Source organism: Solenopsis invicta, chromosome 11 (genome assembly GCF_016802725.1).
Source record: "Solenopsis invicta isolate M01_SB chromosome 11, UNIL_Sinv_3.0, whole genome shotgun sequence".
Lineage (NCBI taxonomy): Eukaryota > Metazoa > Arthropoda > Insecta > Hymenoptera > Formicidae > Solenopsis > Solenopsis invicta.
The window spans coordinates 4,579,913-4,600,884 of record NC_052674.1 but is presented as its reverse complement, the minus strand read 5'-3'; the positions used below and the strand labels follow the sequence as shown (position 1 = coordinate 4,600,884).

General features: G+C 44.2%; 1 protein-coding gene across 1 annotated transcript in view; it reads right to left on the bottom strand.

The window, feature by feature from the left end:
• The window catches only part of LOC105194689 (homeotic protein distal-less), an 85,669-nt gene that overhangs the window by 55,907 nt on the left and 8,790 nt on the right, over window positions 1–20,972 (bottom strand). The window contains 1 exon segment of the mRNA XM_039455271.1: window positions 16,928–17,151. Coding sequence (XP_039311205.1) covers window positions 16,928–17,151 — 224 coding nt within the window.

Sequence of the window (20,972 nt, the reverse complement as noted above, 5' to 3'; positions counted from 1 at the left end):
GGTATGATACCAGGGTGTAAGGGTATAGACCTTTAAGCCTGGCCCACAGTATTCTTATCCACGCTATTTTAATAATATAACGGACAAAAAAGAAAATTACATTAGAGAAAAGTTAAATATAATTTTTCAGAGATTCATCATGAACGTATACTCTTCTTAAATTGAGATTTTTTTAGTTATACAATTGCCAATCAACAATTTCTCATGCTTCTTAATTATAAAAATCTCGCGTGATGCTACAATTTAAAAACAAAAAACTAAAATTTTTTTCACTACGATTTGCTGCGTGAGTTACAAAATTTATTATTTTTAATATTTGTTGCACATACCAATTTTGACACAACAGCCTTAATTTCAGAGACAAAACGAAGAATAAGATACACGTGAGAGATTACACGTACGAACTCTAGAGATTCTCATCGAAAAAAGGAAATTAATTAATTTGATATTATTGTTTTATATCCTCTACGAGGATTCACGGACCTTTTAGTTGTGTGAAGCCGGCTTAACGTGAGGCCCTGATCCCTACGGTTTTGGAGGAAGAATACAAAACGCAAAGGGCTCCAAGCAAAGACGAGACGGTGGGCGGGGCGCCTCTCGGGCTCCAAGGCGATCCACTCCGACCTCCACCTTCTTCTTACTTAGAGATATAGTAGGCGCGCGCGCATCAACGTGTTACATCTTTCATGAAACAGCAAATGAGAGTTAGAGATTACATAAATAAAAAAGAAAAACGCGCCACGGCGCGATGCGTGTGTGCGGGGGCCTCGGGTACCGTACGTGCTTGGTGGGCACACACTCAACTCGCGGCAGCTGGTTGATAGCATCGGCAAACTGTGAGCGTGGCTGATTTTGACGTGGCATTAAAATCCTTTCTTTCTGCCGCGTCCGAGGTTATAATCACGGTGCAACTATGTACGATGAAGTGACACGCGGTATTCCACCCGCGCGATGTTCCATTCCGTAGACAACGTGGTTACAAAACCGGAGCCACCGCGATATCGGTCGCCCCGGGGCAATCGTGCCGCGGCAATGATTGGCGACTACGCTGTCTGACGAAGACGAGACGAGGAAAGATCGTACCGTGTGCTCTGCGTTAGATAATATATATTAGAGAAACAAGCTTTAGAATCCAGTGGCAATACTTGGAACTGCACGTGGGGTGCACACGCGAACTGAAAAGTATACGCGAGTTCAATTAAGAATCTATTAACACACAGTCTACCGGATACTTTTTGCACCTTCATTCAACTTGCCTTCTGGTAACTTATTGTATCACGGCGAATCATTCAACGTCGGCGTAAGCTTGCTCAAGATCCCACGCGCGATGGTCGCGGATACGCAACAAATGTGAGCAATAACAAATGGCTTACGCAAGCGTGCGAAGCGATGAATTCCGTCGAAGAAATCTTTGAGTATGGCCGACCGCGCGGATCTGGAAGGCAATAGGTAGAAGAAGACGTCGACGATCGATTGGCAATGCCGATTGAGACGTCCCTGAGGGAGTACCCGCGGCAGCCCCTTCCTTTTTATTCTCCCGCAGCTTTGTGTGCAGAAACGGATTGACGTACGATGTGTCAGCGGTGACAACTGGCGCAAGCGCAGCCCGAATACGAAATGAACCTTCGGCCTTCCATTCGACTTTTATAGCAAGGTAACTCTCGCCCCCATGGCGTCCTCATCTGACCCGACCGTCGCCTCGGGCGACGAAATCCTCGCGTTTTCCACGAAAAGGAGGATCGACACTACAAGGCTTCAACAACTTGTCTCGTAGACCTGAAGAATAATCTCATCATAGCGCCGAGAACACTCGGCACATTGACAGGCCATTTGCTGACGCACTTAAATTGCGACAAAATATTTTGAACAATATATCTGATATGATGCGACAGATTGGTCGAAGTTTAGCGCGACGTCATTCCACTGTTGTTTATGCCTCGGGATTTCGTGATGCAAGTGAATGCAGAATTATCCTTCTCATATACTCATCTCGTTGCCGTTGACATAGACAACATCAACAAGATGAGTATATGAGAGGGTCAACGAGTTGTCTCGCCAAAGTGCTGACACGGGCACGCTCATCGTAAACGATGACTAAAGAAGAGAAATTTTACTAATTATATTGTCTACATTTTGTAATATCGCGAAATATACATAAAAGTAGGCATTTCTAATAGTGGATCAAAATGGACTATCTTCATTCTCACGCGAAATATTTATTAAGAAGATATTGAAAAGAAAACAAAGATCGTTTGGAAACGTCTGAAAATCCCGATTCAAGCACAATAAGTAGCTGAGCGAATCCCGCGAGCGGCAAGAACGTCAACCTACGTATTCTTGTTGCATCTTTGTTCTCCGGAGAATGCGAAAAATGTAGAAAGGGAGCGAGAGAGAGATCGATGAGACACTCTCTCTGTTTTCACAATCGGACCGCGTCGTCTACCTGGGAACCAATGCATGTCCCCGAGAGTTCTTCTTTTCCTGAGTACCGTCTCCTTGATTTCTTCTGCTTTACGCGACTCTTTTACGGTGAATGTTTGGTTCCTTTTCTCTTGGCTTGCCTTCATTCCTTCCAGGGGGTCGAGGTCGGCAAGACTGACCGCGCAAATTCGAAGAGTTCAGTCGCGTGATTCTCATTCGAATACATCACTTTGCGCGAAAATGGAGAGCGTGTCGCTAATACGAGTGATTGATGCGGCTGATCGATCAAGGCCGCGCCGCGCCTCGCGGAAATCCTCATGGTTGAATTCAACGTCACGCGGAAAAATTGCATAATCCATCCTCTGTCATTCGCAGTGAAGACTGGCCGCAAAATAATCAACCTCGATAAATATATGTTTACCTATAAAACCGACAAATCCTTAAACTCGTTATGAAAATTAGCTTGAGTATGAGTTTGAGAATTTGAAACAATCTGCACAACATAAATGTTGAGAAGAATTTGAACAAAATAAAAAGTGAAACGTCCAAGAGGCGCACGAAGCGCCCGATACAAATGTTATGCACAATCTTTAAGACATGAAGGCTAGGTGAACACCTTCGGAGGTCTTCCCTACGAAGGCTGGACAAGGTTGTAAAACGATGCTCGGGCCCGGAGCAATGCCGCAACTATGCCGTATGTAAGGCCCGAAGCGCGGCAATGGAGAGAAAGAGGAAGACACTCGAGAGAGCGCGAGGAGGTTTGTCCGAAGAAGGCAAAAGAAGATCGTTCGCGCTTGGAAAGGAACGAAGAGAGACAGAGAGCGGGAAGGGATCGTCAACGGGCACGAAGGGAGCCGCCATGAAACAAACGAATACCGAAAGGGCCGGCCGTGGCTGTCGCGGTGCGCGAGCCGCAGTGGAGGGAAGAAGGTAGAGGAAGGCAACGGTAAGAAACCCGAGAGAGCAAAAGCACGGGGACGCCGCCACTTCAAACGGCCCGCGCATGCGTCCTCCCCCCTTCCGTCTTCTTTCTTCCCCGCAAGGTGCCTGTTGTCGGCGAAGTAGACTAGGGCTAAGGGTATATCGCGTAGAGAGGGAGTGAAAGAGAGAAAAAGAGACGCGAAACGGCGGGAGGGGGAGGGGCAACCGGGACGGCTACTCTGGATTCCAATAATTGTTCATTTTTGCAAATTCCACGGTTTTTGCTCACCACCGCGAAGTTCGGTAACCTCTGGCGGAAACCTTAGTGTCCTTTAGGATGCTTCGAGTATGTTACCGCTTATAACGTGGATGAGACGTGGGAAGGGTGCCCCCTTGATGTTTCGCACAATCAGTTTCAATTTTTCTTTTATCTAAAAATAAGACATTAAACGGTTTAAAAAATGACGACTCTGTATCTTCGTATTGTCTCTCAAGCTAATCCGCGACGACTATATAAAGTAAAATGAATATGTCAATAAATCAATATAGAGCTCTGTTGTACGGTTCATTCGCGTGATAAGAAAATTATATGCAACGGGTATTTCATTTTTCAAAGTGTATTCAAGCATTCAAACCATAACTTCCGTTTATAAAGATGCTAAAGTCTTAAATGGACTTCTCATAAGAACTCTACAGACAAATCCGAGTGCTTGAACGAGTGTCAAAGGCGAAATCTTGTCTGAAAGAAGAAAAATTGCTGCACGCGTGCACCTTGTTCCCATGTCCCGTGGATCACAAATGGATCGGTCTCTCGGAATGTTTCGTGCAAAATGCATAATTCGATCGTTGCGCCATCGTTAAGGCTTCTTCGTGGTGTTCCCACCGATCCCGACACGAAGCTTCTTTTTCTTGCGCCTCTCGCATCCTTCTCCGACTCTCGTACCTCCTCTTCGGACCATCGCTTTTCCACGAAGTCGTAGAAGCGAGGTGATATTCGTTCCATATACTCGGGCCGGACGCTCGCGTGCGAAGCGCGAGAGAGTTTCGAACTGGGACGCCTCGTTATCCACTCGCGGGACCGATGGTTCCTCGCGAGAGTCCCTGGGTCCCTGCGATTTGTAACCGGCTACGCGGAATCCGCGGCACGGGTACAAAGTAGCCCGAAAGCGGCGGACGCCTCGTGACGCGTCGATCGCGACGGCTCTTGACGGGGAGGAAGAGAGAAATTCTGGTAAATTATAGTTTTCGTATCACGAGAGCGACTCTCTCTCCGGTTCTCCGCACGCTTTGAGTTTCCGCTTGGAAAGAGCGAGCGAGCGGGCGCACTGCCGTCCTGTGGTGGGTCTCGACAGACCCGTGCTTGTCGCAGTATTTAAGGCGCAGCTAAAGCAAATAGAAAATCTCTACGACATTGTGGTGGCCGGTCGAGCGGCCGAAAGGTTGTAATTATTATAAAGCCGATTTATTGCGTCGTGATGCTAACCGCGTGGCGTTTCTCCCCTTCGGAGATCGCTCGCGATGAGGCTACCTAAGAGAGAAGATATGGGGTAATAAACTAGTCACCGGGCCACACGGAGAGTTCAAAGTTGAATGTAATTACCATAGTTGTGTTTACTCATCGGCAAGTTCGACTGAAATGTTTACGCTGAAGCATAGCTTCACGTGCACACTCATTGAAAGCGCCATTGAAGACCTGTTCCTCAGGCTTTCATAGAGAGTCCTTTCGCGATCGAGAATTTTATTTATTTCTCAACACAAGTACTAATAAATTAGATATAGATACTTGGAAAAAACGCGATGGGACATCCATCGAAATGGGACGCCCCCTAGATAGGGTAGGTAATATTCCTCGCAACGGCGGACGCACGTTAGCCGCGAGGGCTCGCAAATAAAAATCCATAAGTCGAGGCAAAAATTAAAGATCGTCACGACAAGGTACTGTCGGATGAGACGACCGCGCGTCCTCTCTCCCGCTGCCCACCCCTCGGCACCCCATCTTCTCCACGGCCATGCACGACTGGTACGAGAGGGTTCGGATTTACCGGCGAAATGTTGGATTTATTAGATCGAGATACGCGTGGGCGTGACCCGCCGCATCCCCCGTCCTCTGCGCTCCGTTGCCCCACCGACGACGTCGACCTTACCGTTAGGTTACGTACGTGCGTAGGGGCCCTTCCAGCGAGCCACCTAAATCTAAACCTAAAGCTAGACGAGAGAGAAAGAGAGAGGATGCCCTGCGTGGCGCACGCACACGCGTAGAGTATCAAGGTAGATCGCAGGCGTAGACGCGCCACGTCCTCCTGATGGAGCTCCCTTCGCGCCCTTCGTCGTTCTAGGAACCGAGGGACGCGGGTATCGTGAATTCGATCGTCGGCGCCGAATGATGATTTACGGGCGAAAAAGAAGGAAAGAGGAGAAGAAGAAGAAGGAGGAAAAGGGAGGAAAGACTGGAAGGGAAACCGAAACGCGCGCCCGGCGATCACTGGGGCCCGTCGCGTCAGCGCGGCGCGAAGATTCGTGGGAATCGTTGCCGCTCATCTTCCTCGGCGGCGCGATGACCGGCAAGCGTGATTCGCGGGAGGACGATCGCGAGTACCGATAGATCGCGTGACACTTGGCAGGAGACGCGAAACGCGGAGTGGAAGGACACTCGCCTGGAACCGCTCGCCTCGTCTCGTTGTGGGAACTCAGGGTGATTTTTACGGTCGGTAGATTCGTGATTTACAGCCGAGAAAGAAACGAGAACGAAACGGAAGGAAGAGAGGAGAAAAGAGAAAGAACATCGGAGAATCGCTGTGACGAGTTCCAGACGTACTCTACGCGGCGCACAGCCTGCTATCATAAGCGTTCGATGTCGAGCGTTATACGAGAGAGTGGTAACGAGACGTGCGTGTTTCGGAGCGGAAGCCGCGCGGTCGCTTCCGCTGAAAGCCGCCGCCGCCGCCGTCGTCGGCGTGTAGCTACTTCTCGTCCTGGAAAATCGCGCCGACGACGTTGAGCCGTCGAACGGAATGATCGTCGGGGAAGGCTCCGGAATCGCCTCTTGGCGGGTGCGAACGTCAGCGCGACTCGCCAGGTTATTTACAGCTTCTTGGCATGGAGAGGCGAGCGCGCGGCACCGCGGCGGAGCCCGGGCGCTGCCAGCGAGGAGGAAGTAACGATGATTTATATCCGCTGCTACCAGTCCTGCTCCCAACCCGCGATAATACCAATCATTATCATCGCTTAATAACAGGCATTACTGCCAACATTGAAATAATGCATGCGTGTGTGTGTGTGTGTGTGAGTGTGTGTACATGTACGTGTACACGTGTGCGTGTGACGATCTGTGCGCGCGCGCGAGCAGGCGAGCAGGCGAGCGAACATGTGTGTATGTACTTCACAAGCTAGCCCCGCGAAGGGTGTTGCTCCCTCCCTTATTTCTTCCACACCACCCACTCTCTTCCTCTCCTCTTCTTTTCTCTCTGGCAGGTCCGCCGCCGCGCCGCACAGTATTCAACAACGACGTTGCCGGCATCATCCCGCGATACGAGCCGCGGTGCGGCGCGGCGTCAGCCGTGGCCAAGTCAGGTGCGAGCCAGCGCCGAACGAAGCGCAGCGTGCGCCGCCGGTGATCTTCCTGAAAGATCTCTCGACGGGAGGAAGGTCGGGGAAGAGGGCGGGGTACGGTGGGGCAGAGGGTTCTCTACGCCGCGAAGGGATTCCTCGCACGAGGGAGGCAGGAAGGCCGCGCGCTGCTGCCGCCGCGCCGCTCGAAAACCCCTCGAGCCTGTTTTGCGCGAATTCTTCTACGCTCGACCGTGGTTCTCTTCCCGAGGAACTTGCCGACGCGAGTTCTCCCCGTAGAGAATTTCATTCATTTTATTCATCTCCGCTGAGCCATCGCCAACGTCTAAAATATTTCGTGGTATACTAAAAGTGACTATTCAAGAAAAGTCCTCGTCGAGCTTGAGATATTCAGCGAAGAAAATAACGTGTTTGGCCGTACAAACACTTTAAATCTTTTCCTTTCTACTCCTCCTTTACTTCCTATTTCACTTATTTCATGTTAATTATACATTCACACGCGACTGATTACTTCTTCACTTGTTAAACCTGTGCTCCGCATTTTTGCTAGCAACTATCAAGCGTTTCACGCGTGACGCCGCGCCGTGACTATCGCGGTTAAAGGCGGCGTTAGGTGCCATAACTTTAACGAAACACGTGTCATTAAGACGCACAACGATCCGTTACGTGTATCCCTGCACGACTTCGTGGAAGAAGGTCCGTGTTGCAGGCAACGGGCAGCAATAAAGAACACGAATCCTTCGGAGACGCGCGAATCGTGTCGAAGAAATCACAATCTGTGAGAAACCCTTTGACTCTTTGGCCCTCTTTTTTTCAAACGAGTCATTTTACTGCGCGTCCGAGTTCACGTGTAACGGAATCGCGACTCGCCGCGTTGTTTCTGCAAACATCGAACTGTGTAATTATTGGCATTCGAAGCGCCGTGGGAGGTATCGCGATGCACGCCATCGTCTCACGAACGTGAATACGTACACGAGTCAGTGCGTGAAAATAATTATTAGCCTCCGTTTGCACGGCAAGAGAGAAACGTCACGAGGAGGCAGAGTCGAGATGAGACGCCGCTACGTCGCGGACTAAGAAAAAAAGGGACAAGTTTCCGGTACTCCGCTCAGTTTCTTTTCCTTTCTCCGCCGCGGATAATATCCCGCTGTCATATAGAGTTTCTACCGGTTAAAATAGCATTTCCAGGTATCAGCCCATTTCTAAAATTAATTCGGGGTTGGAAGGGTTAAATCGTAATTAAGTTTACAATAGTTTCCTAATCACGAATTTATATTAATATATTTCTTAACTACACTGGCGAGGTATAACCGTATCCTATCGCACACAATTACGGAAATATTTCTCATATGGTATAAGATTATTATTATTTAAAAACAAAATATTTTAAAGTTAATGTTAAATAATGGAAAAAAATATTTTTGTTACTTAGAATTTTACAAAAAATTTTATTTTGTTATATTTTTCGTTTCTTGCTATTTGAAATTAATGATTATCTTTCAGCTTCAGAATGTGTGTATATGTTTAATTATTACATAAAAAAATAAATTTTTTTTTCAATTAAAATTCTTATTTTTAAAGCCAAAAACTATCCCGTGGGTGTAGTTGTGCAGGCCACATTTGACCACTGTAGTCAAGGGTTAAATATCAATTTCTGTTTCTCATAATTATCAGCAACAAGTTGAAACGCGAAAGACGAAAGAGGCTTCAGTACCGCAATCGCGATCAACGAGCGTTGACAGGTTGACACAGCCTTCCGTTGAGCATACCCAAGTCGTGACTTGCCTCTCCATTGTCTCCGGTAGATTAAAAAAAGAAATAATCAATAAGCTCCCGCCGCGCTCGCATTGTCTACCGCGAAAAGACGAGAATGACAGAAAATGACAAAAAAAAGTTACAAAAACTTGCTGCCGGGCGGGCGAAGGTATGCCTATAGTTCCGCACTTAATGAAAATTACTGAACGTAATCCAAGGATAATTTCTTTGCGACGCACGTGTTGCCGTTGATGTAATCACGATTCGATACGGCTTTAGCGGATTCTCGCTATTCATGCCGCATTTGACGCTATTAATTATTATCGTACAAGAAATAAACCCGATATCACGCGCTGCGCTTGCGTCACGTGCAAATGACACGCGCGAAACGTCGAGGGATTTCGTACGAACCTAGAAAAACTAGCAATACCGGATCGCCGATATCGATCTAAAAAAATAGCCATACATTTTCCCGATCGCGTATGAGTAATAACCTGAAAAAAAAAATCATAGCTGAGTCGTTGTCCTGGGAGCCGAAACGCTATTCCGAAAGGGAAGTTTCTTGGTACGTTGCCGCAAGAAATTAATGCGCGCCTTCCGAGAAAATAGGGTCAATCAAACGGGTCGGTAAACAGTTTTTTCTTATCAACGTGAATCAGAATTCGATGGATTAATGGTTTCCTTATGGATCAGTTTCTTCATGATTTTCGTAAATTACGTAACAATTAAGTAGATTTATAAAAATTGTAATATCTAGCGAATTTTATATAAAAATTTTATATGGTAACAAATTATGAACGAGATTTTATCACACAGTGCGGTTTGCATGATTCCTAGGAGAAAAATGACAACCGTCTATTTCGTCAGATGTACACGTACGTATATGGCTAATCACGTCTAATGATAGAAGAAAGTACACGGCACAAGTGGTGATACCCGATATACCAGATCTGCGACGTTTCTATTAAACAACGGAAACGTCAATCGCGCGACGTGTTACAAGCTTCATCGGATACGGGGGAAAGTTCCACCGGTTGCTATCAGCGAAACCGTTAACAATCTTAGAATGCGAGACAGAAAACCTCTTAGGAAACTCAATTTTTTAAAAATAATATCGCATAGCCATAAAAATTTGTCTGTCGCGAGTAATACGTGCTTGTAAAAGTACATGCGAATGCGAGTCCGTTCGACGTCGCACGCGAAAGACGCACGTGCATACGTATACACACGCATCGCGGGGGAACTCGCGAAGAAATCCGTTAAAATCGTGACGTACACGTAAATGCGCGAGCGCGCGTACACGCGAGTCGTCGGAATAATAAGTTGTATCGCGTCGAGGATCGCGTGCGCTGCGAGACTTTCCCATTTGTAGCCAGTGGACGGCGATCGACAGATACAAGCCGATAGCAATATGTCGGTCGAACTTCTATTAGTTTTGTACATATCAATAATGGCGGGGGTGGGTTGGCATGGGTCCGCGTGCGGGAGCGCGAATGTGTGTGTGTGTGTGTGTGTGTGTGTGTGTGTGTGTGTGTGTGTGTGTGTGTGTGTGTGTGTGTGTGTGCGTGCGTGCGTGTGTGTGTGTGAGCGTGCGTGCGCGCGCGACGCACGGCTGAGGCTGATCGCGCGATGGACACATCCCTATCCGAACACGCACGGGCCGCGGCCGATGAGATAATATCGCGATAAGCGGGATCAATGCTGGTCAGGCGGATAGAGTACAGGAAGATCGAAAAGGTAGACGAGAAAGAGAGAGGGAGAGAGAGAGAGAAAGATATTGTATATATAAAGAAAGAAAGAAGAAATAAATTTATCATTCTGGGCCAAGGCTCGTCAGAGTAAGTAGCTAAACAGAATATAAAAAGCAAGGCTGACAAACCTAAAAATAAATATAAAAGCTATCGCAAAACTAGAGCACACTTTCTCTCCCGCCGTATATTCTAGAGATCTAACAAGTGGAATGAGAAAAGGTTCTCCAGTGTTGGAGGATGTTTCGACGGACTTTTGGAGTTACAAAAATTAGTAAATTCTACTCATTATCATTTAAGCGTATGATGTGTTCATCTCTTCCCCTTTCTAAATAATTTTACAGGTACAGAAGGGAGGGAGCGGCGCAAAGAGAAAAGTATTTTAATTAACTTCACCGAAAGCGGCAGGTTTTCACGGCGGACTTCACGTCGCGTCAAACACGCAGTCAGGCCTTTCGCCGAACTTCGTAAATCTCGATTAAAAAGTTTACACGTGAATGTGAAGTACGTTATGTTTCGCCGGATTTCTCCAAGTTCCGAAAAGCCATTAAATAACGAAGTTGTTCTCCTGCTTTTATCGATTCTTGGTGGCGAGCCTGCGAATTCCCAAGCGTCTCGAATGATTTCGCATATGTTATACGCGAGCTGTCGACACTTTCCTTATTAAAACGCTTAATTAATTAGGAGGCTAATTAACTTATAGCTGCGTACGCGCCGCAGCCCTCGCGGAATCGCCAGGTACGCAACTAAGTTTGAACTTCCGATATTCCTGTGACATTATTTTGGCGGCGAAGCTAACTTTTCGTTCGATGATTTATATACCAAGTAGACAGAATCATCAATTACCGGGCTCGCATTGTTCCCCAACCAGAAATTGATTTTGCTTTCAACCATATCTGCTCTAATAACCAAGCGAAGAGTCGCTATAGCAGATTATCGATAAACACTATAAATTCTCTCTTAACAATTGCGTTTTCTCGCTCTCAGCGTAGCTTACGTATATACTTCTCGCATCAAACATTTATATACAACAATTATAAATAATATTATATGATAGCGTCATCCTCTAATGTCAGTTTCAGAATATAAGATTATATTACGCCCGATAAATTAAATTAAATGTTTAATGAGTTCAATTAATCTGTCCACATTTGGTTTAACAAACAAAACTCTGAGAGAAGAACGGGATAAGCCTAAAATGTATCGAGGTACACAGACCGACGTTGCATGCCTCTCCCACGTATTACATAATAAATCACTCGAACATCTTGTATCCGCCACATTTATTCAATAAATAACACTTTCATAAATTCAACGATTTATTGCTCGGGTCGGCGGTGACCCCGGTGATCCGATACACCATACCCATGATTAATTATCCGATTCATTGTTCCCCGGCGAGAAACTATGTCCGCTATCTAACACATCTGGTCTGATAACGGAACGAAAGGCTTGCGGACCGCCGGCGTGTGTGTTCGTGTTATATGTGTATACGTGGCGACCGCAGTGATAGGCAGATAAATGGACGCTGATAAATGCGCGGGAAAAGGTGGACGAGGGAAAGGTGGAGATATACATACAGAACGGAGACACACGCCCGGTTATCGGCGGATCGACGTCTGCCATGAAGACGAGGACGACAACGGAGCGTTTCGCAAGTCGGCGTCACGGCGGTAGCCGGAAAAAGGGAGAAAAACCGCGTAATGATTTTATAGTTGGGAGGGAGAAAGATACGCAGAGGACTGGTCGGGAGAGTGGATAGGATCTCAAGAACGTGATCTGGGCTAATCCGCTTCTCTCTTTCGCTCTCCTCGAACGGATACGATCAAGGTTCTCCGAACCCAACGTCATTTCATGCATCTCGCGTATGCACGTGCTTTTCGCCGCAGCGTGTTTAGCAATCTTTTACACGAACGATTGGAAATCGGTTGTCGTAGAGTAATTTTGCAAAATGATTTCTCGTTTTGGATTACGAAAATCGAGGAAGCCGGTAATCTAATGTCCATTTCCTCCAATATAAATTAAAGTTGATCTCAGTTTAACTTATTCTTTATCTTTTTCTAATTATTAGAACTGAAAAAAGATAAAAAAAGTTAGTTAAATCGATTGGTGCACTGGGAAACATGGACTTGCAAGTACAGCCACAATTTTTTGGCTGCAAAAAGTTAACTGAGGTAGATAAATGATTAGTATATATTGTAATGTCGCATATGTTTGGTACTTAACCAATCTAAATAACGAAGACAGAATTTATACCTGAACTATGTGTGAAAAAGAAAATTTAAAAAAATGCTAAAATGTTGCTACTATAAATTCTATGTGAACAATATTGAACAGATACAAAAAAATGACGATAAATTTTTGCTGTGACACCTACAAATCTACCTGTATCAGCATTTTTTGAGTGTAGAAATGGACATTAGAATTAATTATTCAGTGTACATTCTTGAAGTTTAAAATAGAGTATTTTTTCGAACGCTTTTTAAAATGTCATTTAGAAAATGTTCTTTCCAGACACGCACTAGTAGAAATCACTACAGATTAATACTAATATATGTCAACATCTTGAAATTACAAAATTATTCCGGAATCAAGTAATACGCATTCAAACATTTTCTTCTTCGGCAAATGTGTATGTTTAAATACTCTAATCATGTATGTTTAAAATCAATGATGCACATCATAAAAATATTAGTAGAGTAATTTGTCTGACACGTAAATCGGTTTGAAAACTCGGACTTCGCATACCTTGTGCCGCATCAATTTGATATATTTTTTTTTCTTTATCATATTATAAATTCTTACGCGAGTGTTTCAGACAACGATGAACGGTAGCGGACGGCGTACATTACTTGTGTTCGCGGGTGCATTCATGCATGAATAATAGTTACCCGTGCGTTCATCTACTGTACGAGCGGCGTTTTCGATGATGTGTGCGGCGCTTTTCCGCGAAGCTGTATCGCGTGCTATCCGACTACGTGACGTGCGATGGTTGAATCCCCGAGGACCTTGAACGCGATTCGCGGCGGCTTTCCGATGCGTAATTTATTTTCATTCGGTAATTTAATGATAATGAGAATTTGATCACGAGATATATGTCTTTACGAATCCGCACTCGTATTTATATGACCTTCTATGTGATCTACATATGAGTTTCGCTGCAATTTCACAGTAAAATTGGTCTACGATTTTATAATTTGTAAAATTCGCTTTAAATACGACATTCTATCAATGATGATATTTATATAAGCAACATAACTTGCTCCAAATTTCATACATAAAGCAAATAAAATTTAGGATCACTGAGGTCGCTCACAGTAATACTAAAAGTGAATTTTTGTAATCTGTGTGCCACGAGTTTTCATCATCCAAATCGACTCGTCCGTTCTCGAGGGAAAATAGCGAAAGATCTTCTCTCCTTCTACGAGGATGCTAACGTCGCACCCCGTGGTGGACGGAAGCACGACGGGATTTCGAATTCACATCGTGTAGTCGCGCTTCCCTCCCGCGACTTTCGAATCTCGCTTCGACGTGTTCGAATTCCCGGGGCCAATGAGGAGAGATCGGGCACGTTAGCCGCGGCGAGGAGGAAGAAAAAGGAAGCACCACGCCCAAGGTACGTGGCAGGAACGCAGACGGGCGTGTTGGTGCCCACGTCCCTACGTATACATTCGCGCGAGCGAGAGCGTGTGCCCATGTACTTCGCGTGTGCAAGTACTGCCTGCTCTCTTCCCCCTTTTCCGTCCTTCTATTCCCCTCCGGCCCCCTCGGAACCCCTTCGCGTATCACGTGTACACTGGCGGCACGAACGCTACCACGTCCTCAAATTGAGGCCCCGGAGAAAAAGAGATGCGTGGCCTCACCTCGATCCTCACTGCTTCTCCCGCCCTCCCCTTTCCGTTCCCCTTTTCTCCGCCACTCTTTCTCTCTTGCTCATTTGAGGTTAAAGGAAAAGAGGAAGAGGAGGAGGAGGAGGAGGAGAATGGGGAGAGCCGGTGGGGAAATGCGAGGGGAGATCGCCGGGGGACGACGAGGCTGTCGTGGTATAAGGAAGAGAGGGGACGAGGAAAGAGGAGAAGATGGAAGAGACTGAAGGCTAAGGCGCCATGTTGGTGGCGATGACAAGAAAGCCAACGTGCGACGGTAGCAGGGCCAAGAGTGCAGAGGCAGAGGCGCTTGGTCGAACGCCTTGATTGGACGATTACGGATTATGCACGGTGCCTGCTGAAGAGCTGCACCGATCGCGCGCGCGGCCAACGTTCTTCGTTACGTGGCGCGGAGATGCTGAGTGTTTCGACAAAAGGCAGAAGTCATCCTACCCATTTTCAGAAAGAAAATTTACGGTAGTAACCCGAAGCGCAATTCAATTCCTTCATCGACACGGACTTTTGCAGTCGCTCGAAAAGAAAGATCCAAGATTTCATTGTTACGACGTTCTAACGTGACCGTCCACAAAGATTGGTACATGCTAGTCTTCCTTTCTTTTTTTATTTTATTAGCGTAAAATAATTTCTCTTTGATGGAAATAAAATAACGAATTTTCCACATACTGATAAGCAATGAACGTAGAGGATATAATAGATAATCTCCTCAGGTTTCGTAATTTAATTTTCCACCCCCGACCGTGGCTACTGCTGATTTCGAACGACCGTGTTTAGTAAACAACCAGACGCCGACTGCTCATCAGGTTGCGTCGCGCTCGATTCACTCGCTCACTCGGGGGGGAGAACAACTCCCGCGGTGCTCCGTCTAATGAAATTATCCGGTCCGGGACCCCCTGCAACGACATCAACCAGCTACGACAGCCAGTTATCCCATGATTACGCGATACGCAGTTATGCGCTGCGCCACGACGATTGTGCACACTTCTTCGAGGGGTGAGGAACGCACAAAGAGCAACCGCGAAAATTGCTCCATCGTCTCGCATCAGCCAATGAAACGCATAATTTTGTGTGAGGGAACGTGTAATCCCGTCAGACCGCACACACAAATCGATAGTGATGTAGAAAGAAACTAACTTCACGATAATGCTCGTGGCATTAATAAACTGGCGAGTCGATTCGAATAAATCGGAATTGTCCCTCGCGAAATCGTCCTAATTAACTGCGGACTTGGTAGCTCGTCAATAAATCGTCATCTCTCCCGAGAAATCTATAGCGGGCAAGTTCGGTGCCAATTAACTTCTCTCCGATTATGTAGCTCGATCTTCCTAATAAATCGTTAATTGGAAACCGCGCGACGGCGATAATTGGCGAAAAATCTTCCGTCGACGAGTAGATAAAGCCCCGCCTGCCGTGGAAAGCTCGCGCAAAACTCGCGCGATCGCCGGGAGAAAATTTATGGCCGCCTCGTTAGTCAGGAAACTTGTCTCTTTCGTTCTCTTTCCCTCCCTCGATACACTGGACACTGGCGGCAACCCTATCCCCGATGTCCAGGGCGTGGCAAATCGGTGATTTAGTGAAGTCATTTGTGCCGATAATGCTGACAGATGCCGTTCATCGGGGCTCCCGTTACCGCGGACCGACCATGCAACTGGATCCATCCATCGCGATGAGAAAGAAGGACTGCAGATCGCCGTGTCGCTTCGATAAAATTCAAAATTCTAATCGCAACGCGAGAGCTTCGTAATTAGCAAGGGCAAACATCGTTGCGATATGTCGTTGTTCGCACGGAATTCACTCGTTTACGCGATTTCATGAGATCTTTTTGACGGCGTTTCCTGACAGTTCGTATCAAAGAGAAAAACCTGTTTTGCCCGGGAAAATATATAGTCAGACATTTTTTATCACTTAGTGCAAACGTTTTGTACGAGCTACAACTCAAATAAGTTCTAAGTAAAATATATGGAAGAGAAAATTTCTGTAACACGAGATATATTATCATAACGGTTCTTTTTTTCTTCCTGAAAATGTCGAATTAAATGTTTGAATGGATGGATCTTTCAGATACTTATGTCTTGCCAGATTAAAACGCCGTTTATACACTGAGAAAAAAAAATTGGTTAGAAAAACTAAAATATTTAGTCCGATATGCGCGACCAAATATTGAGTTGATTTAATTAATTTTTAGTTAAAAAATTGGAATAATTAATATAAATGAACTACATCTTATTTCGTGCAACTAAATAATTGTTGAATCAACCCAATGTTTAGTTGTGCGTATCGGACTAAATATTTTAATTTTTCAACAAATTTTTTTCTCAGTTTATATACAACCAAAATTAATAGTTAAATAAAAAAATTATTTCTCTAATTCTCAATAATTTTTGTTCGAATGCAATATTTTGTTAAAATAAACGACGCGGTTCTAACGGGTTTAAATAATAAAAGTGTGCAAAGTTCGAAGCGCTCCATATTTACCTCGACAAAGTATTGTATTTTGTGTTCACGTTAATCGCAATTTGTTTACGCCAACCTGTCACGAGTAGCGCGAGATAAGAGCTACTTATCGTTACACGACTATGTCGTGGGAAGCTTGCGCTCTAGTCCGCTGGTCTTAATGTCGATAGAACTTGCCTGCGTTTGCGTGAGTCCGAGGCTGGCCGCGAGCTCCGCTCTTTCCGGTAGCGCGAGGTACTGCGTTCTCTGAAACCGCCTGTTGAGCTGCTGCAATTGCAGGCTGCTGTAAATCGTCCTCGGTTTCCTCATCTTCTTGCCTTTGCCATTCCTGAGGGAACCGCCGCCACCGCCGCCGAGCTCGTCGACGAGGCTTCCGCTTTTATCACCCAATGGCGAGAGGTCTGCGAACATGCACCACCCTAACATCAACTTTCAGAATCCTCATCACTACTCACGTACAAACTAAAAATAAAATTAAACTAAAACCTGATCCGTAAATCAATAATGCATCGCGATATTGTGACAACAGCGGAGATGACCGACTATCGAATTCTTTTGCGATGGATATTTCAAGGAGATATCGTGTAATGCGAGAAAGTAGAGAAACACAGCAGAATAAAAATTAGGAAAAGTTTTATACAAGCAACTCCTATATAAAATAGATTTCTATAGTGATTTTTTTTGGTGTGTTATAATATAGTTAGAGAATTGTGAAAATCCTCGTATAACACAATTTTATAAAGATCTCAAGATATCAAGAAAAAACAAACAAAAATTACAGGCTTTTTATAAAAAGTAGAACATCAAAATCTAAGTGCTGCAGAAGAAACTTTGGAAGATAAAAATATTTTGCAACAAAGGAGCTCTCATTTAATTCAGCTTAGTAAAGATGAAGAAAATAATTAAAGTGTATTATTTAACGTTAAATTATAATGATCAATTTTAATATTTTTAATAAATTTCTGATATAAATGAAAACAAAATAATGTAGACATTTGTTTCTTTTTTGAATCTAATCTTGTTTTCTGTATTACGTAGTTCATCCTATGTAACACTGTTTCACATAACATGACATTTCTAACAAATCTAATCACCGTGTTATATGACAGTTACTTGTATATATTAGTTCTTCTTGAAGAAAATTTAAAGAATAAAAACAATTTTGTAATTAATAATTAGATAATATTTTAAGATTATATAATTAAGAATTTAAATTATATATCTCATAAATTTAAAAAACATTAATTTAAATTGCAGAAAAGAAAGAAAAAATTTCAAGCAAAGAAATGCCACATTATCAGTTTTTCCTTAAAGATGTTTTCTTTAATTTTCTTTTTCGCGATAAAGCATCGCACATTACATGGCTAATTATAAGTCGTTTTCTGATCGGACGGTTTCGGAGATCACATAAAATATAAAGGTCGCTGAAGCATTCAAGAAGTCTTATCGAATCGAAATTAACGGAAATGACGCGTCGTTTTCTCGAAAAACAGAGAAAGGAAAACAATAGCACAAACACAGTCGGAATATTTTATTCGACAAGCTGCGCGTAATTATCTGATAAAATAAATGCATTATTCAATTCACATATAACATATTGTGATAATTAGCACAACGTAGAGAATGCGTGCTCTCGTTACGTCGAAAGAGAATGGGCGAGAGACAGAGAGAGAGAGGAAGAAAGCCCTACAATGCGTTAACGGCGCGGTAATTAATTACGGAGCCATATATCAATCTTAAAGCGATGCAATGAAGTAGCGTAGAGCTCGATAGAGGTGCGCATCGTGCCAGCGCCCGCGCCGCCTATCTCGCGCGGAATCTGTTTCATTATTTTTATATCGCGATTACGATGTTGCGTGTTTTCATCGGGGAGACGCGCGGGCGGCCTTCCCGAGAGAGAAGAGGGCCACGGACACTTCTTGCGCTGCGGCGATAAATGCGTTTTGTTGTCGTTCGCGATTGAAGAGGGGAAAGTCACCGAAAGTCGCACAAACGAGGTATCGACATGCCGAGACTTCAAATTAGCAATGCGACGCAACGCGCGTCGACTTGAGGCGCGGAGAGAGATAGAGTTCCCTCCTTCTCTCCGTGACAATTAGCACGACTATTAATTAACGTAATTTGCGGCGAGTTGCCGGACCTGCTCGCGCGCTCACGTGTGACTCTTCGTGATTTATACATGAGCACGTGACGGGACCGGCGAAGGATCGGCAAGGCGCGGATCGATGGAGAGCCAACAGGGATCGGGGCTCTGATCGCGCGTAAAAGAGACAATAATGATCCCCCCATAAACTTTCCACGAAGTTACATCGCGTCAGAGCGATGCAATTGCGTGTTTGCGCTTGTGTTTATCTTCCACGTGTAACTTCGAGGCGATACTGGGCGTGTGTATGGGTGTACGATATTTAATATCCGTGTAGGCGACTCGACTCTTTCACGTTATGATTCAACTCTTTGAGGAGATTGAATTACTAATACTTTAATCATCACATTTACCTTCCGTTTCCGATGATCAGAAGTTAATTTAAACACTTATAATCTCTTCTCACACAAGATAAGACAGTTGTGATACTACACTGAGAGAAAAAACTACTAACAATAAGCAATAAATGTTTGTTTGAGTAGTTGCACTAAAATATTTATTTACGATACATAAATATTTATTGAATAAAAGAAATTATAATTAAATTACGTTGTTGTACTAAATAAAGTTTATTTACATTTAGTAAATATTTCATTGCCGCTATTCAAACAAATATTTATTAAAATTTAGTAAGTTTTTCTCTCAGCGTACATGTGCAAATATAATATTTGCTAGTTTTATTCACTTATAAAATATGTTGTTTTATTAGAATAATAAATATAGATACAGTTAATTTTAAAAATAGTTAGGACGACAAGAAACTCAAAGAAACTCATGTAAGGGAGACCGAGGCTAGTTGGCAGAAGGAATAAATTGGTATTGCATACTTATGTATTTATAGTGAAAGAAACAATAAAAAAATTAAAGCAAAATATTGTACTGTTTCAATACATTGTATATTATTTATATGTCAAATTATTGTTATTTTCTCACGCTCTAATAACTTCATTCGACTTGCATTGGCAATTATGTTTAATATTTTGATTTATTCGTTAGAGTAGCTCTGTCTGTTTAATTTAATAAAATATTGTATTACATTTATAATATAAAAGATATTTTGTGACAATTTTTCTAATGCCCCCTTCTCTATAAATTCTATAATCGAGAAATGTGGAATATTCCTCGATTGATCTCAGCCCTCTCTTATTACCTTCTATCCTGGTGCAATAGTTAACACCATAGCGCGGCATATCGACGCGTAATAAATTTTATAGAAGCGTTAGGCCGCGATTACGAGCTCTCGTTGCTAATTACAGCCGATTAAGGCGACGCGACGTCGAAACCACGATGAGGAGTAACTCCGCGCGCGTGAAGAAAACGAAGGTACTGTTTTATGGATGCACTTTTCTCCCGCGCCGTTTTGCGGGAGCTCACACCGCGAGAGGATACGGATAGTGGAGAGAGAGAAACTAGGGTTATAGTTTTTCAACACCGAGGCCGTATATGCAAAATGCGCGGCAGCGGCAGAAACTGCCGCAAAGTGCTACTTTGCGGCGGTGTGCGCGCGTATACTCAGCCGCCTCGCATCGCTGAAGGTTCTTTTAGAGTCGCGTAATCAAACCCAGCCGAACGTATGATAATAAGCCCACCGAGCGATTAATGCGACGTTGATAATCACACGGTAGGCGCGCGGCCTCTCAATCCAAAGATCTCGAAATTACAAGGTGTCCGTCTCTGCCCTAGGCTGGACTTGACGCAGCCTGTCTAACATTGTCGCTGAACCGACATCTTGTATTTCCACATCGCTACTACATTGCGCGCGAGAAACGATGAAAAAGCTCCCTGATTTCCTTTTCGTATTCAGGTGTAACTGCGAATGAAAACATTCCTTTCTTTCGGCCGGAGGCTGGCTATTGAGAAATTCCTAGCTATTCGAAATATTCAGAATTGAAATTGTGCATAACTTGTAATTTCTAAGCAAGCTATATCGTATATTACGCATATTTTAGTCTTGTTTTAATCAAAAGTGCCTGTTAATAATCAGATTCGACAGCAAAATTAAATGCGTTATAAATATTTGATTATCAGTTGAAGTTTATGTACACAGAATTTAATGTAACAGAAGTAGATACATTAAAA